The sequence below is a fragment of the Sinocyclocheilus grahami genome, unplaced genomic scaffold (assembly GCF_001515645.1).
Source record: "Sinocyclocheilus grahami isolate Dianchi unplaced genomic scaffold, SAMN03320097.WGS_v1.1 scaffold482.1, whole genome shotgun sequence".
NCBI classification, from domain to species: Eukaryota; Metazoa; Chordata; class Actinopteri; order Cypriniformes; family Cyprinidae; genus Sinocyclocheilus; species Sinocyclocheilus grahami.
In genome coordinates this window covers 135,448-150,841 of record NW_015505661.1, presented here as the reverse complement: position 1 = coordinate 150,841, position 15,394 = coordinate 135,448, and the positions used below count along the sequence as shown (strand labels likewise).

Sequence of the window (15,394 nt, the reverse complement as noted above, 5' to 3'; positions counted from 1 at the left end):
AGCTCAACACAGAAGATAAATGGTGAAAAGTAAATGTAGGTTTTCGGTCTCTCTCGTTCTATTCACAGGCTCTGTAATTACATAGTCTATGGACAGGCTGGGCTGTAATTTCGAGCAGCTGCTTCTGTAGACAAAGAAAATGTACTTGCAAAGTCAATGAAAATGTAGAACCCTGTTCCATCAAAAACCTGGAAATGAGACAGGAACAGGAAATATCGCAAGCCAGATCTGAACTAGTGTTACCCAAGTAAGCATGGATGACTGTGTAGACAGTGAGTGCTAACCATAAACTTTAATCTGATTCTCACAAAATCACAATCAGGCCCATGTCACAAAACTAAATTTAGTATCAATAAATGCCACTGTGATCGCTTTATACTGGCTATTCTTGATCATGGCCAAACCATGTGAAAAATTCCTGTCCATAAACAGTGACATTGTGCATAAACAGAGATAAAACAATTGTGTTGATGAAAATAGTGTTGTTTTGACCAATCTATCTCACTTATGAATAATTTTCCCCACAAAATGTTTAATCATAATGGATTAAGGTCAATTAAAAAGTTAAATTCTTGAGATTTCAAGTAGTGGGTCTTGAATTAGAATCATTAGCATGAGAAACACTTTGAGAGAGCGAGCTCATTTTAAAAGTAAAATAAGTGCATGCATGTCTTTATAAATATCCCTAAATTCATGCAGTGAGACTCGGCTGACGTTGGCGAGACTGAGGCTGTATAACATCTGCCTAGGAGTCGTGCGTGGTCAGAGGAGAAACCCAGAGATGCTCAGGGGGTCAGCCAGTTGTCGGACGTCCTCCGGATCTCTGGAAAAAGCTAGGAAATAGTTGAAGCCTCTGTAGAGCCTTAAAACCTGGATCCAGTCAAGGCTAAATACGCAGTGGAACGTGCTCAGGTGATCATGTGGGGACGTTTTAAGAGCTTAGTGGTATTTCTATCATAACGTTAAAAAAAACACAAGCTTGCTGGAGGATTTGGTCACTGTAAATCATAATATGAGAAGTCTAAAGATATAACTGTTAGAGTAACAAGGCAAGGCAAAACTAACAGTTTAAAAGCTACAGTTTAGAGTACAAGAAAGAAAGAGAGAGATACGGAGAGGGAGAAATGGAGGAGGCCACACAATCCGCAGCCGTTGGCTACAACAAGATCGCTTGAGCCAGACCATCTGCTATAGATTATAACGATTCATCTGAGAAAGCATGAGAGAGGGAGGGGAAATAAAGAGAGGGGGACGTCAGACCAACTCAAAGACACATTCAAATAAAGACTGAGTGAGTAAGCCAATGAATGAGTAGCTGAGCGATAGAGTGAATCCATGATCGAGTGTTTGAATAGATGAGTGGCTGAGCAATCAGGGATTGATTAAGTAGGTGAATAAAGGTGAGACTGACTGAATGAATGAGTCAGCGAGTGAATGAGTAAATCAATGAGTGAATAAATTTAAAAAGACATTAAAATAGAAAACAGTTCTTTTAAACGGTTATATCAAATATGTAATATTTCAAAACTGTATTTTTGATCAAACTAATTTAACCTTGCTAATTATTCCAAACTTTTGACAGAATAAACTTACTCATATTGTGAAATAAGATTTTGGTCACCCTTTGATCGCCCATGAAACATAACATTGTCATGTAAATACCAGTAATTTTCATATTCTATTTTATCTACAGCTTGTTAGATGTAGAATTCTGAGGTGAAATAAAGTAGCGCTGTAAAATTATTTTTATTTGAATGAATTCGAATGAATTAATGAGAGAGAAGGATAGAGAATGGACGAGCGAGTAACCTAATAGTGAAGCTTGGTTTAATTACAAAAACCTCATTGCTGAGAAATATAATGTAGCCTTTAGTAGTAAAGCTGTTGTATTTATAAAATTCACAGGGCAGGGATTGAAAAACAGCTCCTGAATGTTGCGCAATTTCTTACCTATAACGTTCCCACCTCAATCGCTATTGTCATAAACTATGTCAACTATGTTTTTGAACGTGAATCAATCCACGTTTTTGAACAAATCAGAATGAATGAATGAACGAGTGAGTCAATGATTCAGTGACCTATTCATAAAGACAGTCACTTGTCTCGTTTCTGAATGAATCAGCTGTTTGAATGAATCGGCTGAATGAATGACTAAGTGTCTATACTACTGGTGGTTTGGTTTCATATTTAAAAGTATCATTGCATTTTTTTCCCCAACATTTCTTATTTGAATGTCCAACATTTTTTTTAAAACAATAATCTAATCTCATTATTTATGCATACAACACATTTATGCGGTGTGAATGTATTTATAGCACCTCTCAGCTTCATCATACAGTCTGTGTAAATGCATCTAATGCTGCTTCTTGTTCTTCCGCATTGGAAAGATGGAGTTTGATGATACTGATTTCTGAACTCTACAGTTTTTTATTATTCTAACCAAATTAATTGAAACAATGTAATTGGTGTGAAAGATGACATATTTAATAAGGTTAGGGAAAAATGGCTATTTATAAACAAAATAGGAAATGACATCTGTTTTGTTATATACAGCAACTCATTTCTACCTCTTTCCAGTCACAGCTGTTTATGTGAGAGAACATCTGTAACTTAGTCCAGATTGGGGGAAAGTATAATGTTTAATAATTTATTTTATTATGTAAATATTGTGTTTGCATTGAAAAAGGTAGATTTTTGTCTGTATATGCTGTCAATTATAGTTCTTAGAAAGAACATTTGAATCAGCAAAAATCTGAATTGGCAGGTCACACTTACAAAACAATCGGAAATCAAAATCAGCAAAGACAATTGCAATTAGTTCATCTCTAAATAAAACGAAGGTTTTTTTGAGGTAATGTGTAATGTAATCATGTTAAAACGGATTTCATAAAATTGGTATCGAAAAATGTATCGTTCAGGAACCGATATCAGAGTCAAGGTATCTATATCCATATAGGAAATTTTTGAACGACACCCAGTCCCTATGGGTGAGTAGCTGAGAAGTGTCTTAAAGTTAGTATAGAATATTGTGTGAGCGAGGGAGTGTGGGAGCTGGCGCTTAAGTGAGTGAGTTCAGACAGGAAGTGGGTGTGTGAGTTATAAAACGTGTCTGGCGGTGAGCACTACTCATTCTTGTACCTTTAAAAACCCAACTGCATCCGCGCCATTTTTTCATGAATGACTTTTGGGACCTCACCTTGTCCGTCCAACAAAGATATTTACTGTTAGCTGCTCTCACAGCAGCAAAAAAATTACTAGTCAGCCGTTGGAATCCTCCTCACACAATGGACAGACGAACCTGTACTGTGTATTTGTTGGACATTATCTCGATGGAACTCTCAACTTCTCGTATACATGGATCTAACATGAAAACTGTCAATTTATAGCATTCAGCTTTTAATGTTGTGTCAGCTTTTCTAAAATATTATTGTATTGCTATTTATTTATCTATTATTATTAATTCATTTATTTGTATTATTACTATTTATTTATTTATTTTTATTTATTTATTATTATTATTATTTTTATATACATATTTATTGTTATTATTATTATTATTATTATTATTTTTTTTTTAAGTCTACCAGGGTTGGGGTGGGTATTAAATTTGCCCAGTTGCTTTTTGTTTTATATTGCTATTCCCAAAAGAAAATTCAATAAACAGTTGCTAACAAAAAAATAAAAACCTAACTGTACTACAGGTGCATCTCAATAAATTAGAATGTCATAGAAAAGTTCATTTATTTCAGTAATTCAACTCAAATTGTGAAACTCGTGTATTAAATAAATTCAATGCTCACAGACTGAAGTAGTTTAAGTCTTTGGTTCTTTTAATTGTGACGATTTTGGCTCACATTTAACAAAAACCCACCAATTCACTATCTCAACAAATTAGAATACTTCATAAGACCAATAAAAAAACATTTTTAGGGAATTGTTGGCCTTCTGGAAAGTATGTTCATCTAATGTACATGTACGCAATACTTGGTAGGGGCTCCTTTTGCTTTAATTACTGTCTCAATTCGGCGTGGCATGGAGGTGATCAGTTTGTGGCACTGCTGAGGTGGTATGGAAGCCCAGGTTTCTTTGACAGTGGCCTTCAGCTCATCTGCATTTTTTGTTCTCTTGTTTCTCATTTTCCTCTTGACAATACTCCATAATTGTGGCTTACCCTCCTTGTGAAGGGTGTCAATGATTGTCTTCTGGACAACTGTCAGATCAGCAGTCTTCCCCATGATTGTGTAGCCTAGTGAACCAAACTGAGAGACCATTTTGAAGGCTCAGGAAACCTTTGCAGGTGTTTTGAGTTGATTAGCTGATTGGCATGTCACCATATTCTAATTTGTTGAGATAGTGAATTGGTGGGTTTTTGTTAAATGTGAGCCAAAATCATCACAATTAAAAGAACCAAAGACTCAAACTACTTCAGTCTGTGTGCATTTAATTTATTTAATACACGAGTATTAATACACTGCAAATTTCACAATTTGAGTTGATTTACTGAAATAAATTAACTTTTCCACAACATTCTAATTTATTGAGATGCACCTGTATGTAGACAACAAAAGTCATCAATCAAAATGTGTGTCAGACTTGGTGAGATTTTTTTATAAGTTGTAATGCCATTAGTGCTGTGTGAACCTCTGATTATATTTGAACCACATCGGAAATATTTTCTGGACAAAAAACTGCTTGTGGTTCTGTAATTCACCCATAAACATCTTTACTGGACACAAAACCACAGTCACATGAACACAATGGATGATTACATTAAGCCAGTCCAGGCTGCTTCATATACACGTCGGATTTGGAGGTTAATTGTATTAAAATGAATAAACAGCCTCAAGTAACGTCTTTGGTTAGCGTAAACATATGAGTGCAAGTACACGCTCACACACAGCACGACAGACCTGCGCTCACACTCAGTATGCGTGGCGTCTCTGTTTCGTGTCCGCTCCGCTGAAGCTTTATTAGGTTGTAAAGGCAGCGAGAGCTTGTCAGAAATCTTTTTTTAATCCTCTTGATTTCAACACTGAGCATCGCCAGCATTCCTCATGAAATCACTCTTTCCATTTGTTCACCTAGTGCCATGTGATCCAGCAGTGAGAGACGAGACAGGTGAGGAGTGGAGAGGGAAGAAAAGGAGAAGAGAGATGAGGTAATTGCTGCTTATAGTTGCTGGATTGTTGCTGTCTTTATAGTTTAGGGTTTAGTAAGTTTTTATCAAATAAATGCAGCCATAGTGAACAAAGAAACATTTTTTAGAAGGATTTATAAAAAGAAACAAATTAAAAATAAATAAATAAATACATTTACAGACCCCAAACTGCATGTTAGTGTTTATTGCAAAGAAATGCACCTGAACAGTGTCTGTTGGACATGATCCAAAATTAAATTAATTATAAAGGGCTTCCAAACAGTTGACAAAACTACTCCTTGAACAGCTGAAAATATGTAGTGTAGTTCTATAGTGTAGTTCAAAGGCAACAAACCAACACAAGTCTCGCTCTGATCAGAGGGGAAATTTACAGTGAGAAGCAGCGGCACCCTCGAAAAAAACCACAGACAACTTATAATTAATTCTCTAATGTTTAACCATTGTTGAATCATTCTACCTAACAAGACATTGGCTAAAACACAACACAGAGACCATTAACTTAAACAGTCTTATCACTGTACTCCATCACAGATGCAGTGACAGATTATTGATCTGGTGATTCAGCTCACACACATTACTCATGAAACACTAGCCTGACACTAATGCCTCTGTTCTGGACAGTCCCACACACAGGAAGCCTGTGTCCCCAGATTAATTAGACCATCACTCAAACTATGACCAAAGGAAATGAAAATAATATGTAGCAGGGACATGCAAAGATAAAAAAAAAAGGAAACAAAACAATGGAAGTCAATGGCTACTGTCAACTGTTTGGTTATCAACATTCTTCAAAATATCTTCTTTTGTGTTCAGCAGAGGAAAGAAAGTCATAAAAGGTTTGGAACAAGTGGAGAGGTTGAGTAAATGATGACAACTTTCCTTTTTGGGTGAACTACCCCTTTAAGCATGTTTCTGGATTTACTCTTTTAGCAGGCTCCTTTCATTTAGCATAATGGTCTTTGTACAAAGACACATTTCCATCAACAAACATCACTGAAATAAACATCTCTCACAAAACCATAAAAAGCCAGCAAAACAAACGTCTCTATAGTTACATGCATGCCAGCATGGTTTTGATTTAGAAGGCTCTAAAAATGCTTTAAATAAGAACAATGAAAAAAGAAACGACTGCTCATTTAAATATTTTTTTCTTTGAGGGAATTACGCTGTATATGAGTTTCTTGTTTATTTAATGAAAAAGTCATTGTTTAGCAGGGTTATTATGACAGACTGCAAAGGTTAGAAGATCTTATGTAATGGTCAAGAGCATGGTGAGCTGTCAAATGTGGGTTAGCTGATGAATAACGTGTGTAACGTGGTGTGTGAAATCCAATGCTACGGTGAACTCCTTGCTGTTTTTTCAAAAACTCTCCAAAAACATGCTGTATTGGTTAACTTGTCTACATGCCATCTGTATCCATTTTTGATGGGTTTCCCATGGAAATTTGGCAGACAGATGCATTCTCGACTGAGTTGTAGCATCTGCGCACACACGCCAAATAAGCTCCTTGTTAAACCAAATCATCTTTCCCTTCTCAAAAGACCTCAAAGCTTATGGTTCCAGCGTTCAGAACCACTTTTCTTTTGGCGCAAAGCTCTCAATGTTTCAGAGCTGAAAAAAAAAAAATGAGCGCAAGGGATGATGCAAACCAAAATGGATTTCCATGGTTAGTCCTGGCAGTTTTGAACTCTGGGGTTCTTGTGTAACACGGCTCACCGAAAGACAAAACCACAAACACGGCAGCAAAAAAAAGTGGTCTTTGAAAGTTTTCCTCCAACATATTAAGAAACATTTCTGTTCCATTTAAGAAACATAAAGGGATGATTCTGGTTAGACAAAAGTCTCAGAAGAAATCTATGTATCAATCAAACCTCAATGTTCAGAATACACTGTCACAGATGGCCTGAAATGTGTGGGGATACGTTAGAAATCTCATCAGTCTCTAGTTCACCCAAAAATGAAAATTGTCATGAATTACTTACCCTCGAGCTGTTCCGAACCTGTAAAACCTTTGATCATATTTGGAACACAAAATAAGATAGAGAGCTTTCTGACCCTGCATAGACAGCAACGTAACTGACACGTTCAAGGCCCAGAAAGGTAGTAGGACTAGGAGATGTCACGAGAACCAATACTATGGTACCAAATCGGTATAAACATTTTAAAATCCTGCCTGTACTTGTTTTTCTTCAGTAGCGTAAGCACCGATGGTACCGAAGGTAGCGACTAGCGAGGCTGCAATTCTTCCGGAACTGATGGGGGCAGGCAGAGCATACGTCTGGAAGTGTTTCAGTCGGACCTCAAAGGGTAAAGAAGAAAAAATGCCTACAACAAGCACACAGAAATACTACACGTGGAAGATGGCGACGATATATGAATATGATTGTGTTAGATTTAAATGAGAGTACGCAGCTCTGAAAGCACGAGCGCTGCGCATGATCACGCACACACATAAAGTTACTGACCTTGTTCATTCATTGTGTAGCATCCCGCTGATTATTCTTATTAACATTATTGGCTAATATTACTGGTTTAAATAATTGTTTATGTTAATTGTTTAAAAAAATATTTTCGGCCTGCCAGTATGTCAGTGAATTTAAACTAATGCTTGCATTTAGAGTATAGGTATGTGTGTGTGTGTTATTTGAAGGCCAAGTGCCACTAATGTTTAAGTATTATTGTTATTTTTTCCCCCGTGGTATCGACTTGGTATCGAGTATCGTGTATTTTTAGTGGTATCGGTACAGACTACTAGATTTTTGGTATCGTGACATTGCTAGTAAGGACATTGTTAAAATAGTCCATGTGACATCTGTGGTTCAACCTTAATTTTATGAAGCTGTGAGAATATTTTTGTGTGCAAAAACCACATTTCTTCTTTTCTGTTGTTCATGTCTTCTCTTCTCGGGAAATTTACTTTGTGCGACCGGCTTGGTTCTGAATCTGCCAGGCCAGATTGGGTCATAAATATGAATTTATTATGTTAATTACATTCGGTCTAACTGATTAACTGAAGGCCAGATGTTGGTTGATGAGTGTGAGTGTGTTTGTTCAGCTCACTGCTAAATGAAATGGTTGGTAGAATTTTCTGCTTGATCCTAAAGCCATTATAGTGCACAATATTTCTTGGCACCTTCGTCAAGCAAAATACAATTCTTTAAATATAATAATTTTCCAAATGTACTAAATACCTGTAATACACACAAACACACACAAGCACCCACACTCCTGACTGAAAGCCAAAATCAACAAAATGAGGTGAGGATTGATGTTCTCCTACCAGCTGATGTGCGAGGACGATCCGGATCAGTGGCTCAGTGGACAGGTTGAATGACAGGGCAGGTGACGGTTCCACCTTCAGAGAAATAAGATGACTGGCCATTTGGATCTTATGATCTTTAAAATCCACTGCCTCATTTATCCTGCAGAGATGGACAGTCGGTTATTGTCTACCCTTCAAACTACTGTACAAATTCTACATAATGAGCAAAGAAACTTATGCTAATGACAGTTATCTGCAAAGAAACAAGTAATGATAATATTAAGATAACAATAATCATATCAAAACAGAAATACAGCAAGATTGTGGTTTTGTTTTTATAGAACAGTTCATTAAACGAGGTAATTACTGGCAGTTACATTATTCAATTACATTGTCTGTTTTTGCCTTCCCAATGAAAATTGTTTCAAACTAAGGCCCAATCCCAATTCTACCCCTTAGCCCTTCCCCTTTCCGCTACCCCTCCGTTTCACGCATTCATGTGAAGGGGTAGGGGTGTCTCGATTCTCTTTTGGTTGGAGGGGTAGGGTTAGGGGAAGGGCCAGATAGCCCTTCAAACAAAGATTTTTCAGGACCACACTTCAAACGAAGGGGTAGGCCTATGAATTATCTCAGCGTAAACCGGCTTCATGTCAAGCAACATGGCTACCTGAGCGAATAAAAAGACACATAAATGTAAGCATTTTTGGCATTAATAAAAATTTTAACGAAAAGTAATTTGTTTTATGTTACATTCAATCGTGAGTTCATATTTACGGTCATGTTACTCAAAGAAATGTTTGCAAAAAATCGCTTAAGTTTGCTAACGTCATATCATTACAGACTGCACGATAGTGCCACAACATATTTTAATGTCTGATCAGGGCAATAACCACCGTAGACATTGAGGAGGGCTAGTCCCCCCAATAATTAGAAATGGCTGAACCCTTTTCTCAAATATTGCCAATTCGAGAGAAAGAGAGCTGAAAGTTGCGTGTATGCGCGTCTCTGCGTTTATCTTTTTAGAGTGAGTTTACTTCAAAAACAGTGCTTTTATCCTCTCGTTGCTGGAAAATATAATGTAGCGATTCAGTATTTAAACTGTTATTAATAAAAGTCGTGGGGCACCGTTGACAAGTTTCTTTGCTCCTGGATGTGAGAGCTGTGCGATCTCTGATATGTGTGTGTGTGTGTGTGTGTGTGTGTGTGTGTGTCAGTAAGCAGCACATTAATATAGAATGGTAATTAAAGGCTCTAATGCACACCAGCATAGGTGTGTGTGTATTGTAGGAGCTAGACAACGTATGATGACGTGTGATGTATAGTAGTGGTGTCCCAATTCTTAGGGACATATTTTCACCCCTACCCCTTGACATTCTGTTTCAAGGGACAAGAGGAAGGGGTAGGCAGAGGGGTAGGGGAAGGGGAAGGGGTAAAAAGTAGAATTGGGATTGGGACTAAGTCACAGCAGAATCAACTGTTCAGCATCTCAGAGCAACAGTAGTGGCGTTTGTTTTGTTCCTGCGTTAATCAATGTTTCTAAATGTATCTGTTGAGCTAATGACTCAGTGACTCACTTACTTGTTCCTTAATGAATGAATCAGTGTTTTTAAGTCAAGCCACATTTATTTTTATAGCGCTTTATACAATAAAGATTGTTTCTAAGCAGCAGTAATACTCTTTCCACATACTGTTTTTTACATTTGTGAATTGTGCAATTTTCGGATGCATTCACTCACTTGTTTCCTTGCTACATGAAGCAGTGTTTTTGAACAAATCAGATGAATGAATGATTCACCGACTCACTTATAAAGACAGTCTCTTGTCGCCACCTACTGGTGTAAGGATGTAACACACCAAAAATGCACAAACTGACAGTCTGTCTGGGACACTATATAGTTGATAGCACATATAACATTTGTATTGACTTAATTTTGGGTTCTCATTAATGTTTAAATGTTTAATTAATGTTCATTAATGTTCGTGGCCTAATGGTTAGAGAGTCGGACTCATAACCCAAAGGTTGTGGGTTCGAGTCTCGTACCGGCAGGAATTGTAGGTGGGGGGAGTGAATGTACAGCGCTCTCTCCCACCTTCAATACCATGACTGAGGTGCCCTTGAGCAAGGCACCGAACCCCCAACTGCTCCCCGGGCGCCGCAGCATTGGCTGCTCACTGCTCCGGGTGTGTGTTCACGGTTTGTGTGTGTTCACTGCTGTGTGTGTGCACTTTGGATGGGTAAATGCAGAGCACTAATTCTGAGTATGGGTCACCATACTTGGCCACATGTCACGTCACTCACTTCATTAAGGTTTAAATAAAGAATTTACCCTGCATCATCTCTCAGCTCTGGTGGCCAGTTAAGTTACATAAAAAAGGCCAGCTGAGTTCCAGTGCTGTGTTAAAAAAAAAAAATGAGATAAGTACTGATCATGGCTGTGTTAAGATGGAAAGAGAGTGTTATCAGCCAACTTAATGGCTGGGAGTATCAGACGCAGAGGCCCAGATGAGAGAGAACCAGAGTGATAAAGACATGCTCGCAAGAACATGATGTACAGCAGGAAACACACACACACAAACACTTTACCTTGTTTGTAGAGGGCTGATTTTTCTGTAGTAGTTGTGCATTTTGTGGTAGAAAAGTCCCACGATCATGGTCTGAGCTGCAGGGGAAACATACAAAAGTATTAACATTTGATCACACAGATGCATGCGTGTGTTGAAGAATGTGTTGGGCTGCCGTTGAAATGCACAGAGAGGATAGACTCATTATCACAGACACTGCATGCAGTCCTCTCTCTGTAGCTCTAATGGGAACGATGTGTGTTCACACACACATGCAAGTAGAGCACAATGAGGGACCACCTCGTGTGTGAGGGAGAAATATGTTACACTCTACTAATGATAAACACACAGGGCCATTTCCCTTTGAGTTCAACTTCAGTATTCACATGAAAACACAATCATTGCTATCATAATTTGATTGAAGAATTTGTGTAAATAACCTCAATAACAGTAAAATAACTGTTGTGGACCATTGGATATGGCAATATCATTTCATCAGGGTTTGAATTAGAGCCGCACAATTTATAGTATAAATAACTTACATTATGATTGGGATTAAAGTATCATTTTTAGTATAAAAAAAGAGCAAGCAGTTTCCCCACACAAAATAAATATTTAAAATGTAAATATTATTTAAATAAACATAATTAAAAATGTATTTTATATTTTAATTTTAGTTTTGGTTTCAATAGTTGTATTATGTGCTTTTCTCATTTTGTATTATTTTTTATTTCTATTTATCTATATTTATCTTCTATAAGTTATCTTCATCTAGTTTTTATTTTTTATTTCAGTTTTAGTAATTTAGAATAAACCTTTTTTGTTATTCGCAGTTTTTGTTATTGTGAAACATGCTGAGAACTGTTGCAACTTATTAGTGTTTTTACAGGTGTTAACGGACCGAATATGCAATATGTGTCCCAACTAACTCCTCTGAGTTGGGTTTCAGATGAACTCTGGGCCAATAACCTCACAAATCAATGGGCAAAATCTTTCTACAAATGTTTTTATTAAGACCAAAAGAAACTTGGTCCAGCGGAAATACAGAGCGTTTCAATGCGCTCCTTCTCTTGCGGTCTATAATTGGCGTATAAAAGCTCTGCTAGGTTCTGATAATGAAGTGTACCATATGTCCGGCTGCACAGGAGAAGCAGTTCAGTGGCACGTTAATGCCAGTGCTAGCGTTTATGTGCCATTTTTGATAATAGCGCTTTAATAGATTATTAAAACTGTTTATAATGAACAGAGCGGGGCTCAGGTTCAGCACTGTGCCAGAGGAGCCGAGGGGAGCTGACCCCAAAACGCTGTCAAACAAACAAAACATTTAATGCCCTCATAATTAACGCCACCACATGGGAAACATTGCAACACTCACTCTTCAACTATTGCTCGCATTTACACATAAAAAAGAAGGCAAATGCACACACTTTCTCTGTTTTTAATGAAACTCTCCTTGAGGGACTTGTGTGATTGGCAGTTTTCGTCAGAGAGCAGCAGGAAGTCATCAGAGTTGATTGCATTGTCCTCTTCAGCCATAAACAACAAATAAACAGATAACAAATAAATGTCCCTCATCCTCCTCTTATGAAAACAATGTGTTCTTTCACCCCAGCCTGAGGTGTCCAAAAGCAATGAGAAGTGTGTGCGCGCACATGGGTAGGAATGATTCAGAACAACAACGTTCTATTCAAAAAATAAAATATGATTGGCAGTTTGTTTAGCAATCCATCCCATTTCATATTTCTATGCTCCAGTCCAGGTTTTGTTTGTTCCATTGTGCCCATTACGGCTAAATTGTGGTTAAGAGAGTGGAAAAGCATTAAAGTTTGCTACTTTAAGCATGATTTATCCCATTAGCTAGTAGTGGACAGCATTGGCGACATAGACAGCCACTGTTCTCCAGGGCGGCACAGGAAAACCTTCACTCTGGTACAGTGAACTCACTAAATCAAATCAAATAAAATGTGCCAACTCCAGTAATAAACATTCATTAACATAAAACTGCAGGATCTGGGGTCTCATTTATAAATGTTGCGTACGCACAAAATGGGCATATAAATATGCGTAAGCAATTTTCCATGCACATATCCTGATTTATAAGAAATAAACTTGCCGTAAATATGTATGAACCGTACGGACATTCTAGACCATGCGTACAAACTCTTTTTGAGTGAAAAAAGTAATGAAGTAAAAGATTTTAAACTCTGTTTTCACTTTGATATGTATTTGCATTAAATATTCAACTCTCATTAATGGAGATAAGCACTGAAATTACAAAGTCAATACGCAGAAGTTAAAAAAAATATGAATTTAGACATATAGTGGATGCGCTCGATCAGTTTTCCTGTTTTAATAACAGCGAGGAGTGCTATACTGTAGGTGCCCAATAATTCATATTTAAACTAAACTGCAGATCTTATGATACGAGAAAATATTTTTAGCGAGAACAATGATCAATGATGCGCAATTACTTCGATATTATGGTGAACTGCTGAATTCGGTGGTCGAACGGTCCATTCTCTGGTTTGAATAGGACCAATGATAATAGTTTACTGTACAACCGCATCTGCATGGTGGTGTTGATGTCATGTGAAGGCATCTCCCCAACATTATGAAAAATACCACTGTATTTGAAGGATACAACTAGAAGAAAACGGTAAGATTTGCACATTTCCTTTTTAAAATACTGTCATGCGCCGAGTCATACAATTGTATTTACACTGCGATAAATATAGGCCTATCTGTTTCCACTCAAAATGTTCACCTTATCAGCAAAACTGCATATATTTAATTAAATTTTAATTGTTTAAAACAACTGAAATACTATTTGGCCTGTGTAAAAGAATGAGATAAACTCTATTCTAAAATATATCTGAGAACTATTTTCAGCTGTTTTGTTTTTATGGATATTTTCATATATTTATTATAAAACATAACAAGGATACTGGATATTTTTTTGCAATAACATTTAATGTGTATGGCACAAATATCATTATAGTCCGTAGGTTAGTGCGCAGGTTCTGGCGTACACATGGTTTTTACACATGACACATGAAAACTTTTAGAATTAAATTAACGAAGAGTTTTATAAATGAGACCCCAGGACGTGGATCAACGCCAGATTTTAGGGTTACTCACACTGCATTGTGAGGGCCTCTCCTGGTACTGAGATGTAACTCTTCCCTTGTGTGGGGAACCGGTAGCTTTGCAGATTGTAGTTCTGAGGGATCTTCATCAGAGAGTAATCTAGACACATAAAAAAAAGATGGGTCATTGTTCAAAGTAAGTATGCTGTTGCTTTGATATTGCATCACTTCCAAGAATGTCAAAAAGACCGGCATTTTGGTACCAAGTCAGTGGTACTGAGTTCTGAATGTATTTGGAAACTGTGCACCATCTGAAAGGCAGCTTGTTACAAAATCTCACATACATTACTCTGTGACAAGCGGCTACATGTGTGCACATTTTGGTGCAAATATTTGTGAGGTTTTAATATAAACACGGTCAACACTGTTTACTTCAGCTGTATATTAGCTCTGTTGCTTGTAATTTGCAACTTATTTTTATTACAGGCCGTAATGTTCTGAATAATTGTCTGAATAACTTGAAACAATTTTTACATAATTGAAATAAATACTTGAAAGCTACATTGAATTGTTTTAAAAATGACAGCAAAGACATTTATAATATTAGGAATGATTTCAATTTGAAATAAATGTATCAAATCATCAAATAATCCTGAAATAATGTATCATGGTTTCCAAAAAAATATTAAGCATAACAACTGTTTTTTCACAATAATTTTACTGTATTTTTCACCAAACATAAGAGGTGAACAGTTTAACTTAAAATAAAGGATAAACAGCATATTCACTTTTCTAGTGATATTAAAACTCACACAGAGAATTGTGAAATTATCTGTAAACTACTGGTACAGTATATTCTATTAAAAGTTGGTATCGTGCCAAAGCTATTGCAGGGCGCCATCCAAATAATATTATGGGAAGTCTTTTCTCAATCATCTCTTGTTCTTTTTTTCATCTGTGATCTTGCATTTATTTATGCTTCATTCACTGACTGTAACATTGAAGTTCAATAATATCTCATGCAACCCAAAAAGTTTTCTCAAGCGACCTCTGCTTCTCACACACAAGTCTTATCATAGCAAAAGGAGGATCAGAGACAGAGTTGACTCTAAAGCGTGGAATCTCAGAGGGCCTGATTCAGAATTGAGACTTCAGCAAGACTTATCATTTTGAATCTGAACAGAGCAGATCAAGAGATGTTACGACCCATATCTAATTCATTTCATGTTACGTTTTTTCAGACATGATAGACATGCAGATTTTTGTGTGATTCGTAACCTAGGGGCACTTCTGACTATTTAAAATCATTAAAAATGAATTTTGTA

At 36.9% G+C, this 15,394-nt stretch overlaps 1 protein-coding gene across 1 annotated transcript in view; it reads right to left on the bottom strand.

The window, feature by feature from the left end:
• LOC107553828 (adhesion G-protein coupled receptor D1-like) overlaps positions 1-15,394 on the bottom strand; it is a 51,424-nt gene that overhangs the window by 18,801 nt on the left and 17,229 nt on the right. Inside the window, exons 12-14 of the mRNA XM_016236136.1 lie at positions 14,122-14,229; positions 11,006-11,081; positions 8,440-8,581 (exon numbers count right to left, since the gene is read on the bottom strand). Coding sequence (XP_016091622.1) covers positions 8,440-8,581; positions 11,006-11,081; positions 14,122-14,229 — 326 coding nt within the window. The remainder of the gene's footprint in view (positions 1-8,439; positions 8,582-11,005; positions 11,082-14,121; positions 14,230-15,394) is intronic.